General features: G+C 34.5%; 7 protein-coding genes across 7 annotated transcripts; 3 read left to right on the top strand and 4 right to left on the bottom strand.

The window, feature by feature from the left end:
* Nucleotides 1-3,402: 3,402 nt before the first annotated feature.
* Nucleotides 3,403-5,289, bottom strand: ASCRUDRAFT_21371 (MFS general substrate transporter; the record flags this gene model as incomplete). Its single annotated transcript, XM_020189686.2, has 3 exons — nt 3,403-3,573; nt 3,829-4,481; nt 4,554-5,289. Coding segments are annotated over 3 exons (1,560 nt in total), but the record flags the coding sequence as incomplete, so codon positions are not given.
* Nucleotides 5,290-5,745: 456 nt separating this feature from the next.
* ASCRUDRAFT_6641 (uncharacterized protein) lies at nt 5,746-6,234 on the bottom strand (the record flags this gene model as incomplete). Its single annotated transcript, XM_020191370.1, has 1 exon — nt 5,746-6,234. One exon carries the CDS (start codon nt 6,232-6,234, stop codon nt 5,746-5,748), a length of 489 nt encoding a protein of 162 aa, XP_020049356.1.
* Nucleotides 6,235-7,030: 796 nt separating this feature from the next.
* On the bottom strand, nt 7,031-8,430 carry ASCRUDRAFT_74455 (uncharacterized protein). Its single transcript, XM_020192694.1, has one exon. The coding sequence runs from the start codon at nt 8,247-8,249 to the stop codon at nt 7,104-7,106; it is 1,146 nt and encodes a 381-aa protein (XP_020049357.1). The 5' UTR covers nt 8,250-8,430; the 3' UTR covers nt 7,031-7,103.
* A 174-nt stretch (nt 8,431-8,604) lies between these two features.
* Nucleotides 8,605-10,773, top strand: CDC14 (phosphoprotein phosphatase CDC14; the record flags this gene model as incomplete). Its single annotated transcript, XM_020194403.1, has 2 exons — nt 8,605-10,441; nt 10,499-10,773. The coding sequence occupies 2 exons, from the start codon at nt 8,605-8,607 to the stop codon at nt 10,771-10,773; spliced, it is 2,112 nt and encodes a 703-aa protein (XP_020049358.1).
* Nucleotides 10,774-17,271: 6,498 nt separating this feature from the next.
* Nucleotides 17,272-18,209, bottom strand: ASCRUDRAFT_126816 (uncharacterized protein). The gene has a single exon (XM_020188959.1). The coding sequence runs from the start codon at nt 17,938-17,940 to the stop codon at nt 17,389-17,391; it is 552 nt and encodes a 183-aa protein (XP_020049359.1). The 5' UTR covers nt 17,941-18,209; the 3' UTR covers nt 17,272-17,388.
* Nucleotides 18,210-18,909, top strand: ASCRUDRAFT_126815 (uncharacterized protein). Its single transcript, XM_020188958.1, has one exon. It carries the CDS (start codon nt 18,480-18,482, stop codon nt 18,828-18,830), a length of 351 nt encoding a protein of 116 aa, XP_020049360.1. The 5' UTR covers nt 18,210-18,479; the 3' UTR covers nt 18,831-18,909.
* Nucleotides 18,910-19,212: 303 nt separating this feature from the next.
* On the top strand, nt 19,213-21,728 carry ASCRUDRAFT_74457 (uncharacterized protein). Its single transcript, XM_020192695.1, has one exon. The coding sequence runs from the start codon at nt 19,478-19,480 to the stop codon at nt 21,635-21,637; it is 2,160 nt and encodes a 719-aa protein (XP_020049361.1). The 5' UTR covers nt 19,213-19,477; the 3' UTR covers nt 21,638-21,728.
* Nucleotides 21,729-21,821: the final 93 nt, after the last annotated feature.

A 21,821-nucleotide genomic window follows, 5' to 3' on the forward strand; every position in this document is an offset into this window, starting at 1 on the left:
AAAATTGTTTCTTTGTTGAAGTATCCAAGATTTTTCTGCTTCTTCCTCACACCTTTTATAAAAACTAAGCAAATTATTATCAGCTCGATTGATGGTAGGTCTGTTAGTAGCATTATTAGAAATAGAGGAACCAGTAGAGTTGGAATTAAAATTTGCATTTGCATTTTTATTTGAATTAGAGTTAGAGTTAGCGTTGTTACTATTATTATTACTGCTAGTGTTATTATTTCCATTACTATTGGTATTGTTAATATTAGCATTGGTGTTATTATTATTACTATTAGCGTTAGCGTTAGTATTGTTATTACCATTATTATTATTATTAGCATTGGCGGTATTATTAGTATTAGTATTGGAATTACCATTATTGCCGGTATTAACAGCAGCGATACCAGTAGTTTTAATACCAGTAGTAGTGGTGTCATTACCAGTATTATTATTGTTATTATTGTTATTATTGTTGTTATTGTTGTTATTGTTGTTATTGTTATTATGTCTATTAATTTTACCGCCAGTATTATCGCTATTACTGTTTTTATTATTGATAATATTAGAGTTATTAATATTATTCAGAGAAATTGATTTGTCATTATTTGTAAAGTTCTGAGATTTACTTTTCTCAAAACCTTTGATAGTGATTTCATTTTTCATAGGTTTAGATTTGAGATCTTTTTCGTTGATAATTTTTGATTTGGGAGAGATATTGGAAGCGTGTGAGAGAGGATCGTTTGCTGGTTTGAGTGATTTTTGATCAATTATCATTGTAGTATTTCTTGGGCTGATTGAAGTATTGTTGAGAATGAGAGGGCTGTTATTTGGGATTATTGAAGTATTATTTGAGATCATTGGGCTGTTATTGGGTTGAACAGAAGGGGGAGGTTGTAATTTTTGTTGGTTTTGTGCTAGAGATGGGATTTGTAGACCTGAGTTTTCAAGTTGATTTTTGGTTTTAAGTTGGACTTGGGATTGTAGATGGGGATTGAAAGCAGCATTTTTTTTAATTGATTCTTGGAACAATAAAAAATTGCCTCGAATTATTGCAGAGATCTTTTTTTTGGAGCTGTCCATGGTAACAGGTTTGATGGTGGAAAGTAGAGTATTCCACAGATCTATTTCAGGAGAAATTTCGTATTTTTCTTTGATTTCTGAGGAGATTTTTGATTTTAAGAAATTTTTAAGAAGAAATTCGTTGTAAATAGAGGCAGCAAAATCATTTTGAAATTGAGTGTTGTTGTTGTTGTTATTGTTATTGTTATTGTTATTGTTATTGTTATTGATTGGTTGATTCATGGGAGAATTTTGGATTGCAATTGGATTTGGATTTGGATTTTGGATTAGATTTGGATTACGGATTTGAGATTGATTTTGGGAGAATGGGTTGTTGTTGTTATTGGAAGTGTTGTTGTTGTTGTTGTTGGGAGTATTGTTGGCGGTATTACCAAGTGCATTTGGATTCATATTTGGGCTTATATTCAATGGAATATTTTGGTTATTCAATTGATTGTTATTGTTGTTATTGTTGTTATTGTTGTTATTGTTGTTATTATTATTATTATTATTGTTATTGTTATTGTTATTGTTATTGGTATTATTGTTATTGGTGTTATTGTTATTGGTGTTATTGTTATTGGTGTTATTATAAAGCTGCAGTCGGGAAAGGTATTGAATAAATTGTGACAAGTTAGTTTTATAGGCTTCTATTGTAGAGCAGCCTGAAAAATATCCTTCTTCACGTTTTTTAACAAGTTCAGCTAAATACTGGGGAGATCTTAATTTATCAGGTTTGATTATGGATAGGACTAATTTTATGAGCTTTTCAATGTTTAAACGTCTTTCTTCAGTACTGTACTGTTTTTGCCATTCAAATTTATAAGGTTGATTTCTGGCAGCAGCTAGTCTAAAGTTTTTGATTTTCAAGGGATGTATATTTCTTGCTTGTTGTAGATTTTGAGGACCAATGTTTGTGTTGTTTACGTTAGATAAGTTGTTTGGGTTGTTTTGGTTGTTTTGGTTGTTTTGGTTGTTTTGGTTGTTTTGGTTGTTTTGGTTGTTTTGGTTGGTATTGGTACTGTTGTTTGAGTTTCTGGAGTTGTTGGAGTTGTTATTATTCATAGCAACCATGCTGTTGATGTTGTTGATATTGTTCATGTTGAGATTGCTGAGATTGTTCATGTTGATGCCGTTGATGTTATTGATGCCATTAATATTGTTCATGGCCATATTATTGATATTTTGAAGGTTTGTGAGGTTGATATTATTCATGTTGTTGTTCATGTTCATGTTCATATTCATGTTCATGTTGTTGCCCATATTGTTCATATTCATATTATTTCCCATGCTGTTCATGCCGTTCATGTTGGGGATGTTTCCCATATTGCCCATGTTAGGGATGTTGTTCATGTTGTTCATATTGTTCATGTTGTTCATATTGTTCATGTTGTTCATGTTCATATTGGCCATGTTGTTCATGTTCATGTTGTTGCCCATGCTGTTCATGTTATTCATGTTTAGATTGCCCATGTTCATGCTGTTCATGTTGAGGTTGTTTAGATTTATGTTTGATAGGTTGTTCATGTTGACAGCATTTGGGTTGATCATTGAGATGGGGATATTCGAAGACTGTTGAATCTGGTTGGGATTGCCAGAACGAGGAATGTTTTGTTGGTTGTCCATTTTAATTGAGCATACAAGGGAAGAGAGTAAAGGTGGAAAAGGGTATGAGCTGAATGGTAGACGATGAGATTAAAAGAGAAGAGGAGAGAAAAAAAATAAAAAAGTAGAGTATTTGATAAATGGGGATTGCAAATCAGCTAAAAGGAAACAAAAATCAGTGATTAGTGATCAAGGAGGTGAGGTGAGACAGAGTAAGCAAAGCAAAACTGTGAAGGGAAGCTGAAGCCAGATGAGCTATAGAACAGCAATAAAGGGCCAGGGCAGCAGCAGCAGCAGCAGCAGAGGAAGAAGAGACAGAGGCAGAAGAAACAGCAGAGACAGCAGAAGAAACAAAAAGAGAACTGCTGGAAGGAAGGTGAGGTTGGAAAATGAGGTCTTTAAAGGCGGAACAGGGCTGTGGAGAGCTAGACTCGAGGACGTGAACTTGGACAGCAGAGGGAAAAGAAAGCTTTCGACGGTAGAGAACGGTACCTGTGGTGTGTGTGCTGCTTTTGCTTCTTTTGCTTCCTTTGCTTCTTCTTTTGCTTCTTTTTCTTCTTCTTTTTCTTCTTCTTCTCCTTCTTCTGCTGTTGCTGTTGCTGCTTTGTCTCGTCCCCCAGAAGCAGCAGCAAATTCCCGACGCCGGCCGCAGAAGAGCCACGGCTGTGGGTTGCTGCGGGTGCGTGATTCCCGATTGGGCAGTGGTTACCAGCATTACGGTTGCAGGTTTACGGTGATGTTCGTGTGCGGCTATTTACGAACACGCCACTGGCTGATCGGAAGGCTCTGGAGCTTCGAAATCTTGCGTTTGATGTAGAAGATGTAGAGGAGGAATCCCAAAGAGACACAGAGCATGTTCATCGAGTAGTAGCCATCGCTTTTGATGACACAGCTCCCATCCACCTCCTGTTCACACACGTCCTTCATTGCTTTGCTGGAGCAGCTGGGGATGCTGTGCTCGGCTATCTCGTTTTTAAACACCTCCAATTTCTCGTTGATGCTGAAATTGTCTGAGTAATTTGTCTTAAACTGTTCAATGCTCCTTTTGGAATCCTTCAAATCGTCCAATCCCTCCATATCCAACCCGAACTTACGGTTCAAGTACTGGACAAATTTTGTTTCATCAAATTTAGTAAATTTCTTCTCCAACACCTGAATCTTCGGGTTATTCAATACCAACTTTAAATAGTTTTTCAAGTATTTGAACTCGACGGTTTTCGGCAAGCAAATCGACATCGTCAACTGGTCAATCATTTTGTAAATGAAAAACTTTGGCCATGTTCCACCCAAATTGGATAGTGTGTTTAATGTTGTCATATACGTCCCTCCAATAACCGGATCCGCTATTTTGGTATGAAACCCACAAAGACACACAAACTGAATAGTAGACATGAACGATCCAAATAGATGATTTAGAATGACTATCAAAAAATAGCTGAATGTGATCTTCCCATTTTTAGGAAACTTCAAAACAATAAGTTGGCTGAAGATTCCAGAAACCAATCTCCCCAAATACCCAATCATCCATTGATTCAACGGTCTGTCATTGCGCGTCCATTTGGCTACATAATACCCAAAGATTATCTCAAATGGAAAATCAATTAACGTAGTCAATGCCAAATCTTCTTTTGAGAATCCCTTTTCAAGCAACTTCAAACTGGTGGCTGATTCATTCACCTGAAACCCAATTTTCGAAATCAATAAGATTATCATAAACTCTTGAACGTTTTTTAACTTGATAACTTTATACATTGCTACATATACTTTTTTAAATGCATTCCAACTATTATTATCATTATCATTATCGTTATTACTATTACTATTATTATCTTTATTATTATCAAGATCGTTATTATTAATAAGAGCGATATCATTAATAAGACCATTATCATTATAATCACTATTCATATGATCATCCTTTTTGGAAAGAAATAGTAAATGCTCCGGTGTCTCAGGAACATAAAACACAACAACTGTAACCAAAATATAAACTACTCCCCAAAAGATCAAATACCCATCCAATTCAACCAATCCGTAATCTTGAGGAATCTTCCGGAAATATCTATTCATCAAGTCCTTTGAATTAAGAGCCAAAAATATCGTAAACGACATAAAATACCCTATGTTCAACCCAATAGTCTGTGCTGTTGACGCGAAACTCAAACAGGTAGGTGACAATATTGTCAAGGCCCACCCGTCAACCGCTATGTCTTGTGTTGCACATAATGTGATTAAAATCAAAAAGAAAAATGTAATTTTGAACAAATTCAAATTCAAATCGTCGAAATAATAGTTGATATTCAACCCCAACAAGATTAACAAAAACCCTGTAACAAACTGGATTGGTATGATCCATGACTTTCTTCTGCCAATACTTGTCCAATAAAAGGAATCCACCAATGGTGACCATAGTAGTTTCAATGAATATGGGTATGAAGCCAATGAAAAGATTCCCACTTGAGAATACGACAAGTTTGAGGATTTCAAAAGAAAGGGAATCGACCCAAATGCTAGCCCACTGGGGATGCCCTGTAAGATGTATAGTACAACTAGTAAGAAAAAAGCTGGATAATCGATTCTCGTTAAAGTGTCATGAGTTGGCGGTTTGTTTAAAGAGCCTGATGGTGATGGTAAAAGTGTGGGTGACTTTGGCAACGATAAGCTTGGAGATGGAGGTGCATTGGAAGAAGATATTCTTTTGTGGTGGACATAGTTTTCATCAGACTGCAGCGAGTTTGAGTTAACATACAATGGGAGCAATTCAATATCGTCGCGAGTATCCCTTAGATTCACCATTTTCCATTACTGGAGGCTTTGAGTATTGCAATAGAAGTTTTTTCTTAAACTGCTGTCAAAACGCAAATCTGGGTCGGTGCGCGGGGACTCCTCGGGACAAGAAAAGCTTTATGGGAGCATATTCGGGACCATCGCCTACGGAGTTTTGTTAGTTTCGTTCAATTCTTTGTTCATTAGAGAGAAAAGTAAGAATAATTAAATAATTAAATAAATAATAAAAATATATAGGGCGGAATATAGATGTATTGGGTTTTTATTTTTTTTCCAAGCTCTTATTTGTCTGAGAGTTTAGTACTTTTAGTACTTCTTGTATTTTGGGTAGAGAGATTTAAACAAGAGGCCATCCACAAGAACTGCACCAGTTAAGATTGCAGCATAGACATTGAGAACATCGTCGGGAATTCTTCTAATCCTTGCTCTTTCATGGTAAGCAAAGATACCACCAGCTATAGCGCCTATGGTTAGAATGGATTGAGTAGCAACAATGGGGTTTTTAAGTTCTTCAGTGATGGTGTAAGCAGCATTTGAGGTTTTGTTGAAAAGATATTCGAAAAATCTTGCAATTGAGGATTTAGTCTCTTTGATTTTTTTCTTTTGATCGTCAGATAGATTTGAGTTGATTGATTTCCTTAACTTATCTTTAGCGTGAGAAAGATCGTTTTGGAGATCGTTTTGAAGGTTATTTAAATTTTGGTTGAAATTTTGGTTTGAATTTTGATTTGAATTTGGGTTATCATTATCAGATACACCAGGGGCACTAGCAGCGACTTCAGCGTATGTGGACATTTTTAGTAATTGAAAAGAAGTAGTATGAGTTAATAGATATAACTTTGGAAGAAGGAATAATTGGGTAGATAGATTGTTGTGTATTAAAGAAAAAGAAGAAAAAAGAAGAAAAAAATGTATTCTTTTGTATTCTTTTGTATTCTTTTGTATTAATTTGTATTAATTTGTGCTGATTTGTATGGAATCAAAGGGTAGCAATGTTAGAGCGTGATGAGAAATGTCATTGGCTGGTGAAAGGTGGGTTGCTATGTAGTGTGAGATTGCAAGTGTTTTGTGGGATAAGATTTGTGAGAGGTAGTGTTAATGGGCATCAGATACAAGGGGGGGGGGGGGGGGGGGGGGGTAGACGGCAGTGGTTGATTATATGATTTCATTTTATTTTGTTTTATTTTGTTTTAATTGATTTTAATTCATTTCAGATGAAGAAGTTGCTACCAATATAATTGCCAGAGGCGTGAGATCGAGAGAGTATTGGTTCATCATTCTTTTGAATTGCTGTGGGAGATCATAACCAGCAATGGTATTTTAAATACAATTGCCATTATCATTTCAATTACCATAATCATTTCAATTACTATCACTATTGAACATTATAATTACTATTACTATTACAATTTCATTTTCATTTTCATTTTCATTAAAACTTGTCCAAAACAATTGTAGTGGTAAAGAAGCAAAAGAAGGAAAGAAAGTTGTGGTCGACGCGGTTGTACGCAAGAGTCTGCGGCAGATGCGGCAGATGGAGTGACAGATTTACCCACCGTGAAATATTTCTACAGATCATTTTAAGAGAACAAGTAGAGTATATTAGGGTATTCTATATAATACTGTATATAGTAGGGTATAATATTGTATAATATCATATATAGCTAATGATATAGATTAAGATTGAAGAATCTTGGAAAGATGTAAATTAAAAACCAACTGAGATAACCGAATAGTAAACCAAACAATTTTTCATATACTGAGTGGAAATAGATAGAAGTTATGAGCAACATAAAGTACCATAGAGAAAGGAGCAAAAAGGTCAAGGAGAGGGAGTTTTTAGATAGTTGAAATAGTAGGTTTGTAATTGATTTATCTTTATTATTTATCTGATTAGTTTTATTGTTATTGTTATTGTTAATACTGTCATTATCTTTTAATTTTTGGTCAATGTTTTTATTCAATTTCAAGTAATCAATTAGACTAGCAAAGTAGTAATTGTTTGAATTTTGATAAATGAAATCATTCAAATAGATTGATAAATTTGGCAATAACTCAAAGATCAAAAACAAAGAAGAATGAACCAATAGAAAAACATGGCCAGATGGATCATGGCCCCCCTTCCAGCTCCCACCAATTCTTCTGCAAAGTGCAGAGGACGTGAAACCCTCAAGTGGAAGGTTCTCAGTGTCGATGTTGAGTCCATCAGCTGGATTGTTGTTTTTGATTATTTTGTAGTCCAATTGGGGAAAGACGAGTTGTTCCCTTAGGCTTGGATATCTTCCGAGTATTTTTTGGAACTTTGAGTCAAGCGAGTTGATGTCGTGGCACTTGCCGCCGGTTAGAATGAAGATCTTGTCCATGATGGGCTTGCCAAAAAACCACTGGGTGAAAAAGTACCAATACAAGGTGGTTAGAATGTATCTTTTGATGGAGCTGGTGAAGATGCGCCAGAGAATGGCGTTTTTGTTGTTTGTTTTGCGCGTTGCGTCCAACTTGGCCAAGTGGACAGACTGCAAGAGCATCAACAGGACGAGATTGAAGAGGTAGATAAAGGTATTCCAGAACCAGCCATTCTTGACAAAGACAAGGTTGATAAAGTTTTTCTTGTTCCTGAAAAAGGAGCTGAACAACGAGTGCTCCACAGCAGCAGGCTCGCTGAGCGAGAGAAGCTGACCCACCACAAGCACCACAGGAAAGCTGGCAACAACCACAAACTCGAACAAGCTGAGCCTGAGGTGGTTGCGAAGGAAGTTGTTGAGCTGCAAGAGCCGGAACCAGTGTCGTTCGTACACATCTGAGTTAGCCATTTTTGCTTCGTGGGGTTGTGTGGGTGGTGCTGCTCCTCTGCCCCCTCTTATACCCCCTGCCGTGCACCTGACCCGCACGTGCTGCGTGCCTCCCGTGCTGCTTCTGCTGCGTGTGTCTCCTCTACTGCACGTGCTTCCCTGCTGCTGCCGCTGCTGCTACTCGGTGCTCATTTCTGTGCTGCCTCTGCCGCTGCGTGACCTCTTCTTGCATCTTTTGTTTGTTTACCTCTCGCCCGTTTGGGCTGTTTGTTTACTTTTCCATGCAATAAATATTCATCCACCTTTTCTCACTCTTTTGCGTCTGCCACCTTTGCTTCTCTTCCTGCTTTTGCTTCTCGTTCTGCTCCACTCCACAATGCCCAAGAAATCCAACATCAAGATCATAGAGTTTCTCACTGGCCGTATCTATCTCGGTGCCTATGACTCCCCTCCTCAAGATACTAACCAGACTGTTTTTTTCACTGTGGAAGATCACTTGCCCTACAACCCTTTTCACCTCGACTTTGGCCCTTTGCACATTGGCAATCTTTATCGCTTTGCTGTCGTTCTACACAACATCCTCAACGAAGACTCCAACCAGGGCAAGGCAATTGTCTTTTATTCCTCCACTGGCCCCAAAAACAGAGCAAACGCTGCTTGTCTCCTATGCTGTTATATGATTCTAGTGCAATCCTGGTCTCCCCATCAGGTCCTACAACCCATCTCCCAAATCAATCCTCCATTGATGCCCTTTAGAGACGCTGGCTACTCAAATGCTGATTTCGAAATATCGATCCAGGACATTGTCTATGGAATATGGAGAGCCAAGGAGAGAAACATGATAGACCTAACAAACTTCAATCTAGAAGAATACGAGCAATACGAAAAAGTAGAAGAAGGCGATTTCAACGTAATATCAAAGGACTTTATTGCTTTTGCTTCTCCACAGCAAAGTCACTACCACAATAACCCAAGTGCCATCACCATCACCAACAACAACCAATCAAAAAATCACCTCAACAAACCCTTCATAAAAGTCTTAAACTACTTTCAAAAAAATAACGTCCAGATGGTCATCAGACTAAACTCGCATCTTTACGACAAATCAAACTTTGAAAATTTGGGTATCCAACACCTAGACATGATCTTTGACGATGGCACCTGTCCTACAATGCAAATAGTCCAGGACTTTATAGGTGTCGCAGAAGGCGTAATCAACAATGGAGGCAAAATCGCTGTTCATTGCAAAGCAGGTTTGGGAAGAACTGGTTGCTTGATTGGCGCACACCTAATATACACTCATGGCTTCACTGCCAACGAATGCATAGGTTATATGAGAATGATTCGTCCTGGTATGGTCGTAGGCCCTCAGCAACATTGGCTCTACCTCCACCAAAACGAATTCAGAAACTGGAGATACACAATGGTCTTGGACAACATCCCAAAGAAATCTCTTGCTGGCTTCACTTCTCTAATTTCCTTTGACATTTTCAAAGCAAGACAAAAACAACTCAACCACTCAAACTCAATCTCAAAAAAAACTTTCCTAATAGCAACCCCAAACAGAAGAAGAATCTCTGGCCAAATGAAAAAAAGAATACACATCGCTGTCCCAATCCAATCTCCTGGCCAACCAAGAAAGGCCCCAAATAACTCTGACAATGATAACGATTATGAAGATTACGATGACAATGAAATTTACAATGATAATAATAATAATAATAATAATAATAATAATAAATCTAGCAAAAATAAAAATAAAAATAAAAATAAGAATAAAAATACCCATATTAATAATGAAAATGAAAATAATCACATAACCGCTGAAGAAAATGAAGAAAATGAAGAGAATAAAGAAAATAACCAAATTGAAATCATCGATCCAATAAACGACCCTTCAATAACTCATAATCACTCAAATTACAATCTTGAAAACAACGATAACTATCTCGATAATGACAATTCAATCATCATTCACAAAGTTAACAATGTTTCTGACGTAGAAGAAATTTCTGACCTACAGATACATATTCAAAATAAAACTTATTCAAATGGAAACTATAATACTACTGCCACTACCACTACCAGTACCAGTACTACTGCTATTAATAATAACAATAGTCGAATTCATTTATCGCCAAATCACTCGCCAAATCAAAGACCAAGACAAAAAATTAGCATCATTTCTTCAGAAGAAACAAAAGAAAATATCAGTATATCCACTGTCTCCTCTCCAAAATCAAGAAGAAATTCTCCAACTTCTTGGAGAGTCTTGAGATCAATTACAAATCCAAATTCTAAAAGATCTTCATCAACTCCATCAAAACCTATTCAAATTAACCACACTAATTCAAAAAATTCAAATAAACCTACAAATACATCAAATGTATCTTCTTCCCCTAAAAATTCTGACCAAAATCAAATTTTGCCCAAATCTAAGCAAAGATCAAGTCTTCGATCTAGAAATAGATTATCCAGTAATCCAAGTACTGAAAAAGTTATCAATGGGGGTATTAGAAAAACTAGTGCTTCAAGAAGAGCATAAAGCATTTAATTCATTAATTAATTTACGAACATTTATTTCTTGTTTCAATTAATTTTTTCCACTTCTTTTTCTTCTTATTATTACTATTATTAGTTACTACTATTATTAATTATTTTTTTTTCTTATATATTATTTACTTGATTTTTTCTTCATTTCGTTTTACTAATTAATAATAGTTTGTTTATTAAATACCAATTTGTTTTTTTTTCATGTTTTTTTTTTCCATTAATCATTTTTTTATATTGTTTATACTGTTCAATAAAAGAATTTAGAAAAAAAATGAAAAAATAAAAAAATGAAAAAATAAAAAAACGGAAATACTAATGAATCTAAATTGTGATAAATTTAATTTATTAAAATCATTTATTTGTTTATATTAAAGAATATAAGATAAAATAAATAGCAAGATTTTATACTTGAAATTACACTTATATTTTTATATATATAATAAAATATAATAAAAAAATAAAGCCACTATTTCAATTTCTTCTTTGGTCTTAATTGATTAGAGTGACCACATTTTCTCTTACGACAGTTGGTAGCTCTTGGAGGTAATCTAGCATAACATTTACGGCAGATTAATTTATCACAGTTATAAGTTGAAGCTAAGGCTTTTAAGGATGGTTCAATGATACCACCTCTTAATCTGAGAACTAAATGTAAAGTGGATTCTTTTTGAATGTTGTAGTCAGATAAAGTTCTACCATCTTCTAATTGTTTACCAGCAAATATTAATCTTTGTTGATCTGGAGGAATACCTTCTTTGTCTTGGATTTTTGATTTGACGTTGTCAATTGTGTCAGAAGATTCGACTTCTAAGGTAATGGTCTTACCGGTAAGGGTTTTGACAAAACTGTAAAATTAAGATAAAAAAATGTTAGAAGCGGTCAATTTTGTTTTTAATTTCAATTTCAAATCAGCTTTTTATTTTCATTTTCATTTTCATTTTCATTTTTATTTCAATTGAATAAATCACTGAATATTTAAGATAAATAAATGAATAAGTAAAAACATAAGTTTTTTTGTACGTATGTATTTTATTTGAATCAAATTGAATGAGATTAGTTAATTTAGCCATATTAAATTGTATTTTATTATTTTATTTTAGTTTAAATTAAAGGCAAAAAAAAAGCAATTTTGACATTTTTAAAACAATAGCTTTTTAGTATTAGTTTTAGTGATTTTTTTATATTAGTTTTTGATCAAAATTCTTTATAGGAATTTTTGTACAAAACTTTATAAATTTGATTGAGTTTTTTATTTATGAAAACCATTTTAAAATAGTAGAGTTATGCAATTCAAGATGAGTTTAAATTTCTCGTATGAAAATGGTGTTTTTCTATATAATTGTTATTAAATATTTATAAAAATTACTCAGTGATTATGACAATAATATTTCAAAAAATGGGTATCGTTTGAAAGATGAAATATGGGATATGGGATATGTAAATTGATATAGATTATGAGAAGGATTATGATTGAAATATAAAGTAAATGAAAATATGAAGCAGGAATTGATTAGGAACATACATTTGCATTTTGAATAATCGTTGCTATATTGATTTCTTGAATTTGGTGAGGATGGTAACAAAATACAGAGATATAGCAAAAGGACTACTCTGGTGGAGGAGTTGAGGTGGTGAAAAAAAGCGTCCAAACATCACACAACCATTCTACATGAGAGCCCTGTTATCTTAAATGCCCTATTTTAGTTCATGTGACTGAACAACAATTATAATCTACCTTTGTGGTTATGCAGACAGGGCTTCAAGTTTACACGTGAGATGTAACGTGATGCTTTTAGTTTTTTGAGTTTAGGGCTGGAACGAAAGCTCAGAGTCAAAATGTGATTGGTGGGGCTGTTCTAGCTTCTGATTGGAAGGAACAGAAGTCTAGACTAGCGGTCTTGAAATCGGAAGTAGCTAATTACAATATTGAGAGAAGTTAAAGATATGGGAAGAGAAAACCATATAATTCTTTAATTTTGGTAAATCCGGGCAGCAGTGTTTTAATTTTATGAATTTTATGATTTTTGTGGGAATTAGATAATAAAGATGATTAGTACAGTTGTAGATTATTTCGGATAGAACAAGAATAAATGTAGAAAAGATTTAATTAATTTGGGTATTTTCCACTAGACTGCACCAAATTCTAAATCAATTGTTTAATTTTCTTTTTTTGTTTTTACAAGGATAGACTCATTCACCCAAAATTTGTAGAGAGAGTAGAGATATTATAATAGTAATTAAAATAATAATTCTAACTATAATAATTCTAACTATAATAATTCTAACTATAATAATTACAATAAAGATCGGTATTTCTGATGATTTCATTGGATAATAAGACAATACTGGGTTCAGATTCAGAAAATGTTGATTATTGATTAAAATAAATAATTTAAAATTGCAATTGTATTAATATTGTATTAAAAACGTATTAAATATTTGAATACTAGATTGATCAAATTTTCTAAAATATCAAATAAGGGTATGTTAGCTGTAGAAATTACAGTAAACATGAAATTGACTAAAAGAAAAAAAAAGGAAGGAAAAAGGAAAAACTCGGTGCAGGGAAGAGTTGGGCGAATAGAAAAATAAAAAATAGAGTAACCAATTAACAGACCAGACAATTAAATGCTCTCCATTGCTAATTAATGATAGAAGCAGCAGAAAATAAAATGTTGGAATTTCACTCGAAGGAAATACGTCAAAGTCCTTCAGAGACCGTTGGTGGATAAGGGCAAACAGTTGTTATATGAAACAATATACAATTAAAGAGATGAAACTGGAGTTGTAGCGTGGAAAGATAATTTGCCTGCTGATTGGTGGCGCAACTGGAAACGGAAGCGGTGATGGGCGGAATTCGCGAAAAGCAGGCAGAGATAAGATTTGTAGGGTGAGCAAAACCTGTCGCTTGATGACTTTTACAGTTGCAACCGGAGGGCTTCGGTGCGTTGTAACACAGAAGTGTGCTTAGATACCGGAACCTTAAATGCGGCCGTGCAGTATTTTTAGATTCTAGAAAGAGGTGGGCTATTGTTTGCGCGGATTGTGGATCATGAGAAGTTTTCTTTTTCCTTACTACTTTTAGATTTCTTCTCTACGTCTCTGTGAGTCCCAATACCAAATACCCAGATAGCAGAGATCAAAGGATTTTCCTTCTGAATGATGTTCTCTGCGATTTGCACTTCGTTCAAGCACATTGCTGAGCCAATTGCACACATCATCGTTTTATAAATAGCTTCGCTGGAATTTTGGAATATCCCCCTCTGTGCTTTCTCGGTTCTGGGTGTCTGGGCTGTTTTCTTTGAGTTTCACTTTTCCATTTTCAAGCTTCCATGGAAAAATGAGAAAAATAGGAAAAAAGGCAGAATCAAACCAAGAGCCAGAGATTGTTTAGCGGGTCTAAATAAATATATGATATAATAAACTAAAAAAATTAGATAAATGGAAAACAATCAAGAGACTACACAGCTGCTACTTGGCTACCTGGTCACCATGTCGATGCCAACTCTTTATCATGTGCTGTTTATACGTTGGTGTCAATTTTGTTTTAATAAAAGAGGTCAAAAAAAATTATTTAATAGGGCTGATATCACTCATATCGCCGATATCGATGGCAATATTTTTGAATGTTATGTACAAAAGCGGCAACTCTTAAATATCTGGTAACTTGGTGTTGTTGTTATTTTGGTACCATTCACCACCAGCATAAAAGAACAATAAAACAGAAGAATTGTGTGAATTATTTTTTTGCCAGAGCAGCTTTTATTAGTTTCTCTGCTGCAATTACATCAAATGATAGCTTTTTGTGAAAATTGAAGAGAATGAACAATAATAGGCAAAAGAACCACGATTCGCTGCTCCTGCACCGATACAGGTTTTTGTTCGGCAGCGGCGGGTAGTGGAACTTGAAAGTTAATAACTCCAGTTCAAAAAGTGCAAAGCGCGAGATATTTGGTTCTGTGTCAATACAAGCGTGCGTTGTTGCCAGGTAAACCACGTATATTTGCACGCAATCTTGCTGGCGCGTTTTTCCAACTATTATGCTCCGAAGTTAAGCCTGCAACCTAAACTGTTTCAGCCAAAGTCAGATTAGTCTGGCCTCCAGCGAATAGAAATAGCCTTCATCTTATATCAGCGTTATACGAGTCACTTTACGCTATACTATTTACGCTTTAGGATTGGCTATTAAGGTTGGCGTTTGCTTGGCATAACTTTGGCGCTCTGATTGGTATTTGCCATTTTTTTTCAGCGTAGGCGTGCAGCACACTTCACATCCTGGCAAGCGTTCGCCAAATCTTAGGTTTCTCTCTGCAAGATAGCTAGCCCAACACACTCTTTTTCTTGTGCCCTCGCTCCCATCACCCTGTGGCCCATGTGGATGCTTTGTCTGGTTTACCTTGGTTCAAGGCTGCCAATTGGCTGCTTATTGTTTGAGACCACTGTCGTCTTTTCTCCTTTTTTGCTGTCACTAATAGTTTTGTCTCCACAGTCTTTGTACTTGACTGTTAAATAGGGAGAGTAAAGGAATTTCCAACCAATTTTCGGCCAATCACAGTGGTTTGCAAGATCAAGCCTATAAATATTCCTAAACAATCTCTTCAAATAACCAGTATCGCTCGTTATTTGAAGTTTATTACAATTTATCATTTCTTATATCATTTTGTGATGTCTTGTTTTTATTACAATTAAACTTCTTAACCTTACATTTTTATATTGAAAATTTTGTAATAAATAGTAATAAACTTTAAATACAGGTATTCAGGAAAACTGATAAAAATAGCAAATTTTTCAAATTGTAATAATAGTTAAATTACTAAATCTGATTTAATTAGACAATGCAAAAACTAAATTGTTTTTTTTTGTTTTTTGTTTTCATGTTCTTTTGATAAGAATTTAATTAGTTTGGCAAGGTAATTTATTTGATCTTTTAGTCTTTTAATCTTTTAATCTTTTAATTTTTTAGTCTTTTAGTTTTTATTATTCAAATTCTTTAATAAGAAAACTTTTTGTATACCTGTTGTAGAACTTTTGTAAAATTTTTGTAAAATTGTAACACATTTGCAAAACTTTTTTAATACTTTATTAATACAGTTATAATACAGCTATAATACTATTATTTCATACATTTTTATATATCCCCTGGATTAATTAATAAAAAGAGTTGATTTGTAGAAAGTGAATGAGTGAGAAATAAGATTCAAACAATTTTAGTAAAATGACAAACTGGGACAAAGACTTGACTTCTTTTTGTATGAATCTTTATTGAAGTAGAGAGATTCAATCGCAAATTAGACATGTATTTACCAAATTGACACACCAAAATTATATTATACCACATCACATAATGCTCGATCAGCACAGAAAATAGTACAATATAATATCGACATCGAGAACAAAAAATGTTTCATTTCAGTCTCTCCGACGTGTGACAAACCATTGCTATTTATCCGAAGCGCCTTCAAGATGTCTTGAAATAGACGGGGCGTTCAGGTGATATGCAAAGGCTACGTTAATAAGATTACCCTTCCTGGTTAAAGTATTATGCAATATACAATACCGTACAAATACCATACAATATACCATAGAATACCATAAAATACCATACAGCAGTGTATAGAATAGTACTTGATGTATTTTAATTAAAATTTTAATTAAAATTAAAATTTGAATGGAAAAGAGAATGGGAATGGGTCTTGACGATTGATGATGAGTAAATCAATCCTAGTAATGACTTAGTAAATTAAGAACAAAAATAACCAAAGAGAAAAAGAATAAAAAGGAAAAAAAAGAAAAAGTTCAATGGTAGTCGAATCTCTATTCGTGGCTCATTGGTAGATATTGTATACAAATGATGAACAAAGAATTCAAGAAACCAAAAGAAAATAATTGCATAGTCAAGAATTCTTTGATCATCAATTTTAGTGAAAACACAAAAATAAAAAATAAAAATCAGTAAAGATATTAGGCACTGGAAAAGTTACTTGTACAATTATTAACACTCGTATTAGTGCTCTTACTTAAAACTAAATTGGAAAATAGCAAATCTTTTTGAGCAAACAAGAACAAGCAAGTGATAAACGAGTGATAACTTGCTATTAAATATACTGTATAGTGTTTTGTTTTAATATGAATTATTTTATTTTATTCGATTATATTTTATTGTGTTGGATCGTATTTTTCTTTTCATTTTAATTACTGATTAACCGAGACGAATTTTCATTTTGCCAGGAATAATCAAGTGTATTATATTTCAATGATCGAGTTACAAATTAATATTCTAACAAAGAAAAATAGAAATAAAGAAGAATTACAATTGTAGTTATGATTGAGATTATGATTAAGATTAGATTTTAATATTTAGCATTTAATATTTAGCATTTAGCATTTAATATTTAGCATTTAAAATTAATTATCGATTATTAAATCATTCTAGAAGGAAAAACCAAACAAAAAGGAAACAAGTTACTTTTTTTTGCTTGTTAGGTCTCTTGTTTTCTCATACTTTTCTCTTTCATGGAAGTAAATATGCGATTCAGGAAGTTTGAAAATTTAATCTTAATAATAAGATTATTAAAATTATTACGATTATTGCAAATAATACAAATATTTAAATAAAATTAATACTACTCATAATAATTTGGCAACAAATGGTGTTGAGGCTTTCAATAACAGAACTTGGTTGAGCAATTGTAAATAATAGAGATAAAGCTTGAAGTTTGAAGTACAACCACCTGAACACCTGAACACTTGAACACTTGAACCATCTGATTCCCCATGAAAGAGAAGGCTCTCCTTTTTGTATGTGTTTTGCTTTTGTTGGTGAAGAATCTGTGATTGAAGGTAGCGAAAAAAAGGAAAAAGGAAAAAGTAAAGCAGCAACAAAAAGAGCTGGAGAAGTGCTAGAAACGTGAAAAAAGAACACTGAAAACCCAGAAAAGGTGCTAAATCGACTATAAATTGTCTCCCTTTGAGGAATGTTACCTTTAAGATTTCTTTCACTGGAGATGGTTCTGTTCGCCAATCGTTGTTCTTCTCCCGTTCGCGTTTGCAAAAGCAACCGTCGTTTTTGAAAGGCGTTTTGTAAGCCTGTGGGCCTCTTTCCTTCTTTTCCCTTACTCTCATTATTATCTTGAAACATCTCCATCTTCAGTATCACCATCGGAATAAAGAGTATCTGAATAATTTCGATCTTGCTTGACTGCCACAATAGAATGGTGAAATAATGGAATAGTGAAATAATAGAATACTGAGCTAGTGAAACAGTGCAATAGTGAAACAGAGCAATAGTGTTTCGCAACGTATTCCTAGTTGAGCCCCAGCCTGTGATTTAGTTCAAAATGAAAGAATTTCACACAAGCATTTTCTATTGTTGTTCATTATCTAGCAAAAGGGCAGAACAAAAACCAAAAATAATAATTAAAAAGCCCAAATCTTTAATCTTTAAATTAATTATTTTAAGATTAATTTAAGATTAATTTAATATGATCATGGTTTTGGTTTGTTGCACAACCAGAGAAGCATAAATAGCATGTTTGTTGTAACTTGCAAGTTACAACTCACCATTTGTATGTCAGGCAAAGCGACACTGAATATCTGATTTTGCACTTCGAATGGTTTTCAGCAGCTGCTTCTCGCCCACCTGAGCCTAATGGTCAATCGCTCGTAAATGTCTTCAGAGCGTGGATCAACACAGTCGGCATGCAATCCCTTGGCTATTGGCTATTGTTGCAATCCCTGCTACTTGTGCTGCTATTGTTGCCATTGAGGCCGGCCTGTACATTGTTGCCACCGGACCTGTCGCTCGTGCCGCTCGTGTCGCTATTGTTGCCCGTTCTGCTGGCTGCTCCTGCTCTTGCAGGGCTATCTCTATCACTCACGACTCCAGAGGCTATCTCTCCTTATCTCCCAGAGCCACGAAATGATCAAATTGCCAAACCACCACTGTTTGGCTCACTTTCGGTTCGTCCACACGCAGCTCCAAGGTGGTTGTACACACCTGCCGTTAAGGTTCAGTGTCTTCACTACAGACTCACTCTAGACTCACTTTAGACTCAATTCCAATTCTTCCAACCCGCTGTGTGTCTCTAGCCACTTTCCACACTACTGTGCTCTTTTCCCATTTTCCGTCTGGTAACCAGATCACCCGCAGCTGAGTAGCCTGAGTACATGCGTAACCTTACCTTCATACACCGTCATACACAAAAAAGAGGCTTTAACCCTCAGTCTTCACAGCCATGTACTCACTACTCACCTGCGGCCCACTGCGTGGAAGAAACTTTTTGGCTTTCTATACCTTTGAGTAGCTTGATAATTATCTTTCTCAAGAGTTGGTTTTTCTTTCAATGTAAAATTTCCTATATAATAAAACCCTGTTTCCCTGCTGGTGCCTTTTCAAATCTCTTTTATTCCACATCTCCAATTATCTTCCTATCTTCCTCCAGCTCTTTGATATCTATTATATATCTCTTATATATCTCTTATATATCCACCATCTACTTTATCCTCTAGCTGCTTGTCATTGCTTTCTACATTGCATTGCTACATTCTTATATTCCCATCCTTCTATCTCCATATACTCATATCTTTCCATCCAACACCACTCAAACATCTTCACATCACCTCTACTCTTATAACCTTATAGCTCCCTATAGTCTCACACTTCTATAGATCTAATTTCCCAATCTTCTTTCTCATATATGCTGTCGATAATTCCCTCAACTGTCACCACCCCTGCTCAAAGATTTGACTACGAGACCTATCCTTCCTCCAACATGTCTTTTGAAACAATATTATCTCCAACTTTGACTGAAAAATCTTACAACCAAAATATTCATCTAAATCCAATGGACCAGTTTTTGAAATCGGAGCCCATTTCAACTCCCCCTCTATCCAATATCACCATTTCAAATACCTCTGCTGCTTCTAATACTCCCTCAGTAAACACATCCACAAGTAACTATAACCAATCTTCTCTATTCCCAACCTCTTTTATAACTTCCTCATCTTCTCCAAACTCAACTGCTTACTACCAGCAACTCAACGATTCTTATGCTACTAACAACATCGCTACCACCTCTACTCTCACCTCCTCTCCTAACAACAACCAATTTTTAAATCCTGTCGTCACTTATAACCCACTATCCTTACCATTGCAAGATGCCTCAAAAAACCAATTTGTTAGCGTATTCAATTTCCATTCCCAACAACAACAACAGCAGCAGCAGCAACAACAACAACAACAGTCCCGACAATCCCACCAATTACAACCTCCTAATTTGTTCTACGATAACATCTATTTCTCAAACCAATATTCCTTGAGCAATAACCAACAAAATATTCTCAATAGCAATGCTCCAAGCCCACAAATGGATTCATTGCCAATACTATCCTCAAACACCTCAAACAACAATATACATAGCGACTATCCTCCCTCTCCCCCAATAGATCCCGAAACAATTTCAACAAGAAGAGCAAGCATAATAAGCGAGCCTTCAACCATTTCAAGTATGTTAGGCTCTCCCTTCTCGGTTAGCTCGACTGCAACCACGATCAATGAACTAACTCCTTACAATACTTCAGTAAATCAAAACCAAAAGACAACTGCAACAAACAGCAAAGTTTACTTGGAACAAATTCAATTCCAAAACACTCCTTCAAATCTTAATTCATACAATAGTCTTCAAAGCATCCAAAATATTCAAAACATAAATGCTTTAAATAATATCAATACATTCAATAATATCAATAGCATAAATGCTCTTAATAATATCAACAGTATTAACAACTTTAACAATCTCAACAATCTTAATCTTAATAGCTTTAACAGCCTTAACAATCTCAGCAACCTTAACAATATCAATCTCAATAGCCTCAATAATTTCAACAACTTGAACCCAATTACCACTTTAAATCCAATCAACAATTTATCTTCTTTACCAACTCTTTCAAACAACTTGAATAATAATAATAATAATAATAATAATAATAATAATAATAATAATAATAATAACGATAATAACGCCAATGCTAATAACCATGGTAACCATAGCATTAACATCAACACCAATGCCAATGTCAACAACACCAATAAACTAAACCAATTCTCAAAACAATTTCCCTTAAATAAATACAGAGTAGTTAGGGGGATAAGCTCAGGTGGTAGTGCAACAAGACCCCCAAGAATGACTTCATCTCATTCAAATGTTCGTTACATTCCTGTTTCTCTATCTCTCGATAATATCTCTGTCAAGGACTTGTGTTTGCCAGAATGGGATGCAAATGAAAAATTCGATCAAAGAAGAATAATCAGAATCGAAAAGAGACAAGATGGCTGCAAAATTAATGCCACTTTCTCAGTTGTTGGATCAGCAAAAGACCATCCCAAACCCAAACCTGCTCCAATGGATTGTGAAGTTCTTGAAGTTAGTTGTCTAGAATCTTTTAATAACGAAGATGATCCAAACGGTCTTAAAAAGAGAAATTTCTATGTTACAAGTGTTGAAGTGATTAAAATTGTTGAATTGCTTATAAGCACCGAGTTAGCTGACCCAGGTGAAAGAAGACGTGAAAGAGGCAGAATAAGATCAAATTTAGTACCATTTTGGTCGAAAAAGATTTCAACCAGACCAACATCAAGATACACTTCACCAAATTCATCAGATTCAAAGACTTCAAAACCTATTGAAGAGTACAAAGTGCAATTAGCCAAAAGAATTATGGCTTACGATATCAGAAAACCAAGAGGTTTTGATAAAGAAGTTCGCATTTTAAAATGGGAAAACTTAGAATCTGGTTTAAAAAGAGCTTTACAAAGTTATTACGTGGAAATTCCATTTGGTGATAATATCCATATGTAATTGTATTTGCAATTAAATATGTAATGAAAAAAAAAAATAAAAGAAAAAAAAAATTCTTTTGATGATTTAAATGCTTTCTTGTGTTTTTGAATGTTTTTTTTTTTTTTTTTTTTTTTTGAATTGTATAATAAAGTTAGTCGTTGTTGTTCTTATTGTTAATTTTGTGATTCATATTATATTTTGA

Source organism: Ascoidea rubescens (assembly GCF_001661345.1).
Source record: "Ascoidea rubescens DSM 1968 unplaced genomic scaffold ASCRUscaffold_2, whole genome shotgun sequence".
In the NCBI taxonomy this organism is placed as follows: Eukaryota; Fungi; Ascomycota; class Saccharomycetes; order Ascoideales; family Ascoideaceae; genus Ascoidea; species Ascoidea rubescens.

Bases quoted from the DNA above. Each gene is read 5' to 3' on its own strand.
- ASCRUDRAFT_74457 (XM_020192695.1), top strand. From the start codon at position 19,478: ATGCTGTCGATAATTCCCTCAACTGTCACCACCCCTGCTCAAAGATTT.
- ASCRUDRAFT_126815 (XM_020188958.1), top strand. From the start codon at position 18,480: ATGCAATCCCTTGGCTATTGGCTATTGTTGCAATCCCTGCTACTTGTG.
- ASCRUDRAFT_126816 (XM_020188959.1), bottom strand. From the start codon at position 17,940: ATGGTGATACTGAAGATGGAGATGTTTCAAGATAATAATGAGAGTAAG.
- ASCRUDRAFT_74455 (XM_020192694.1), bottom strand. From the start codon at position 8,249: ATGGCTAACTCAGATGTGTACGAACGACACTGGTTCCGGCTCTTGCAG.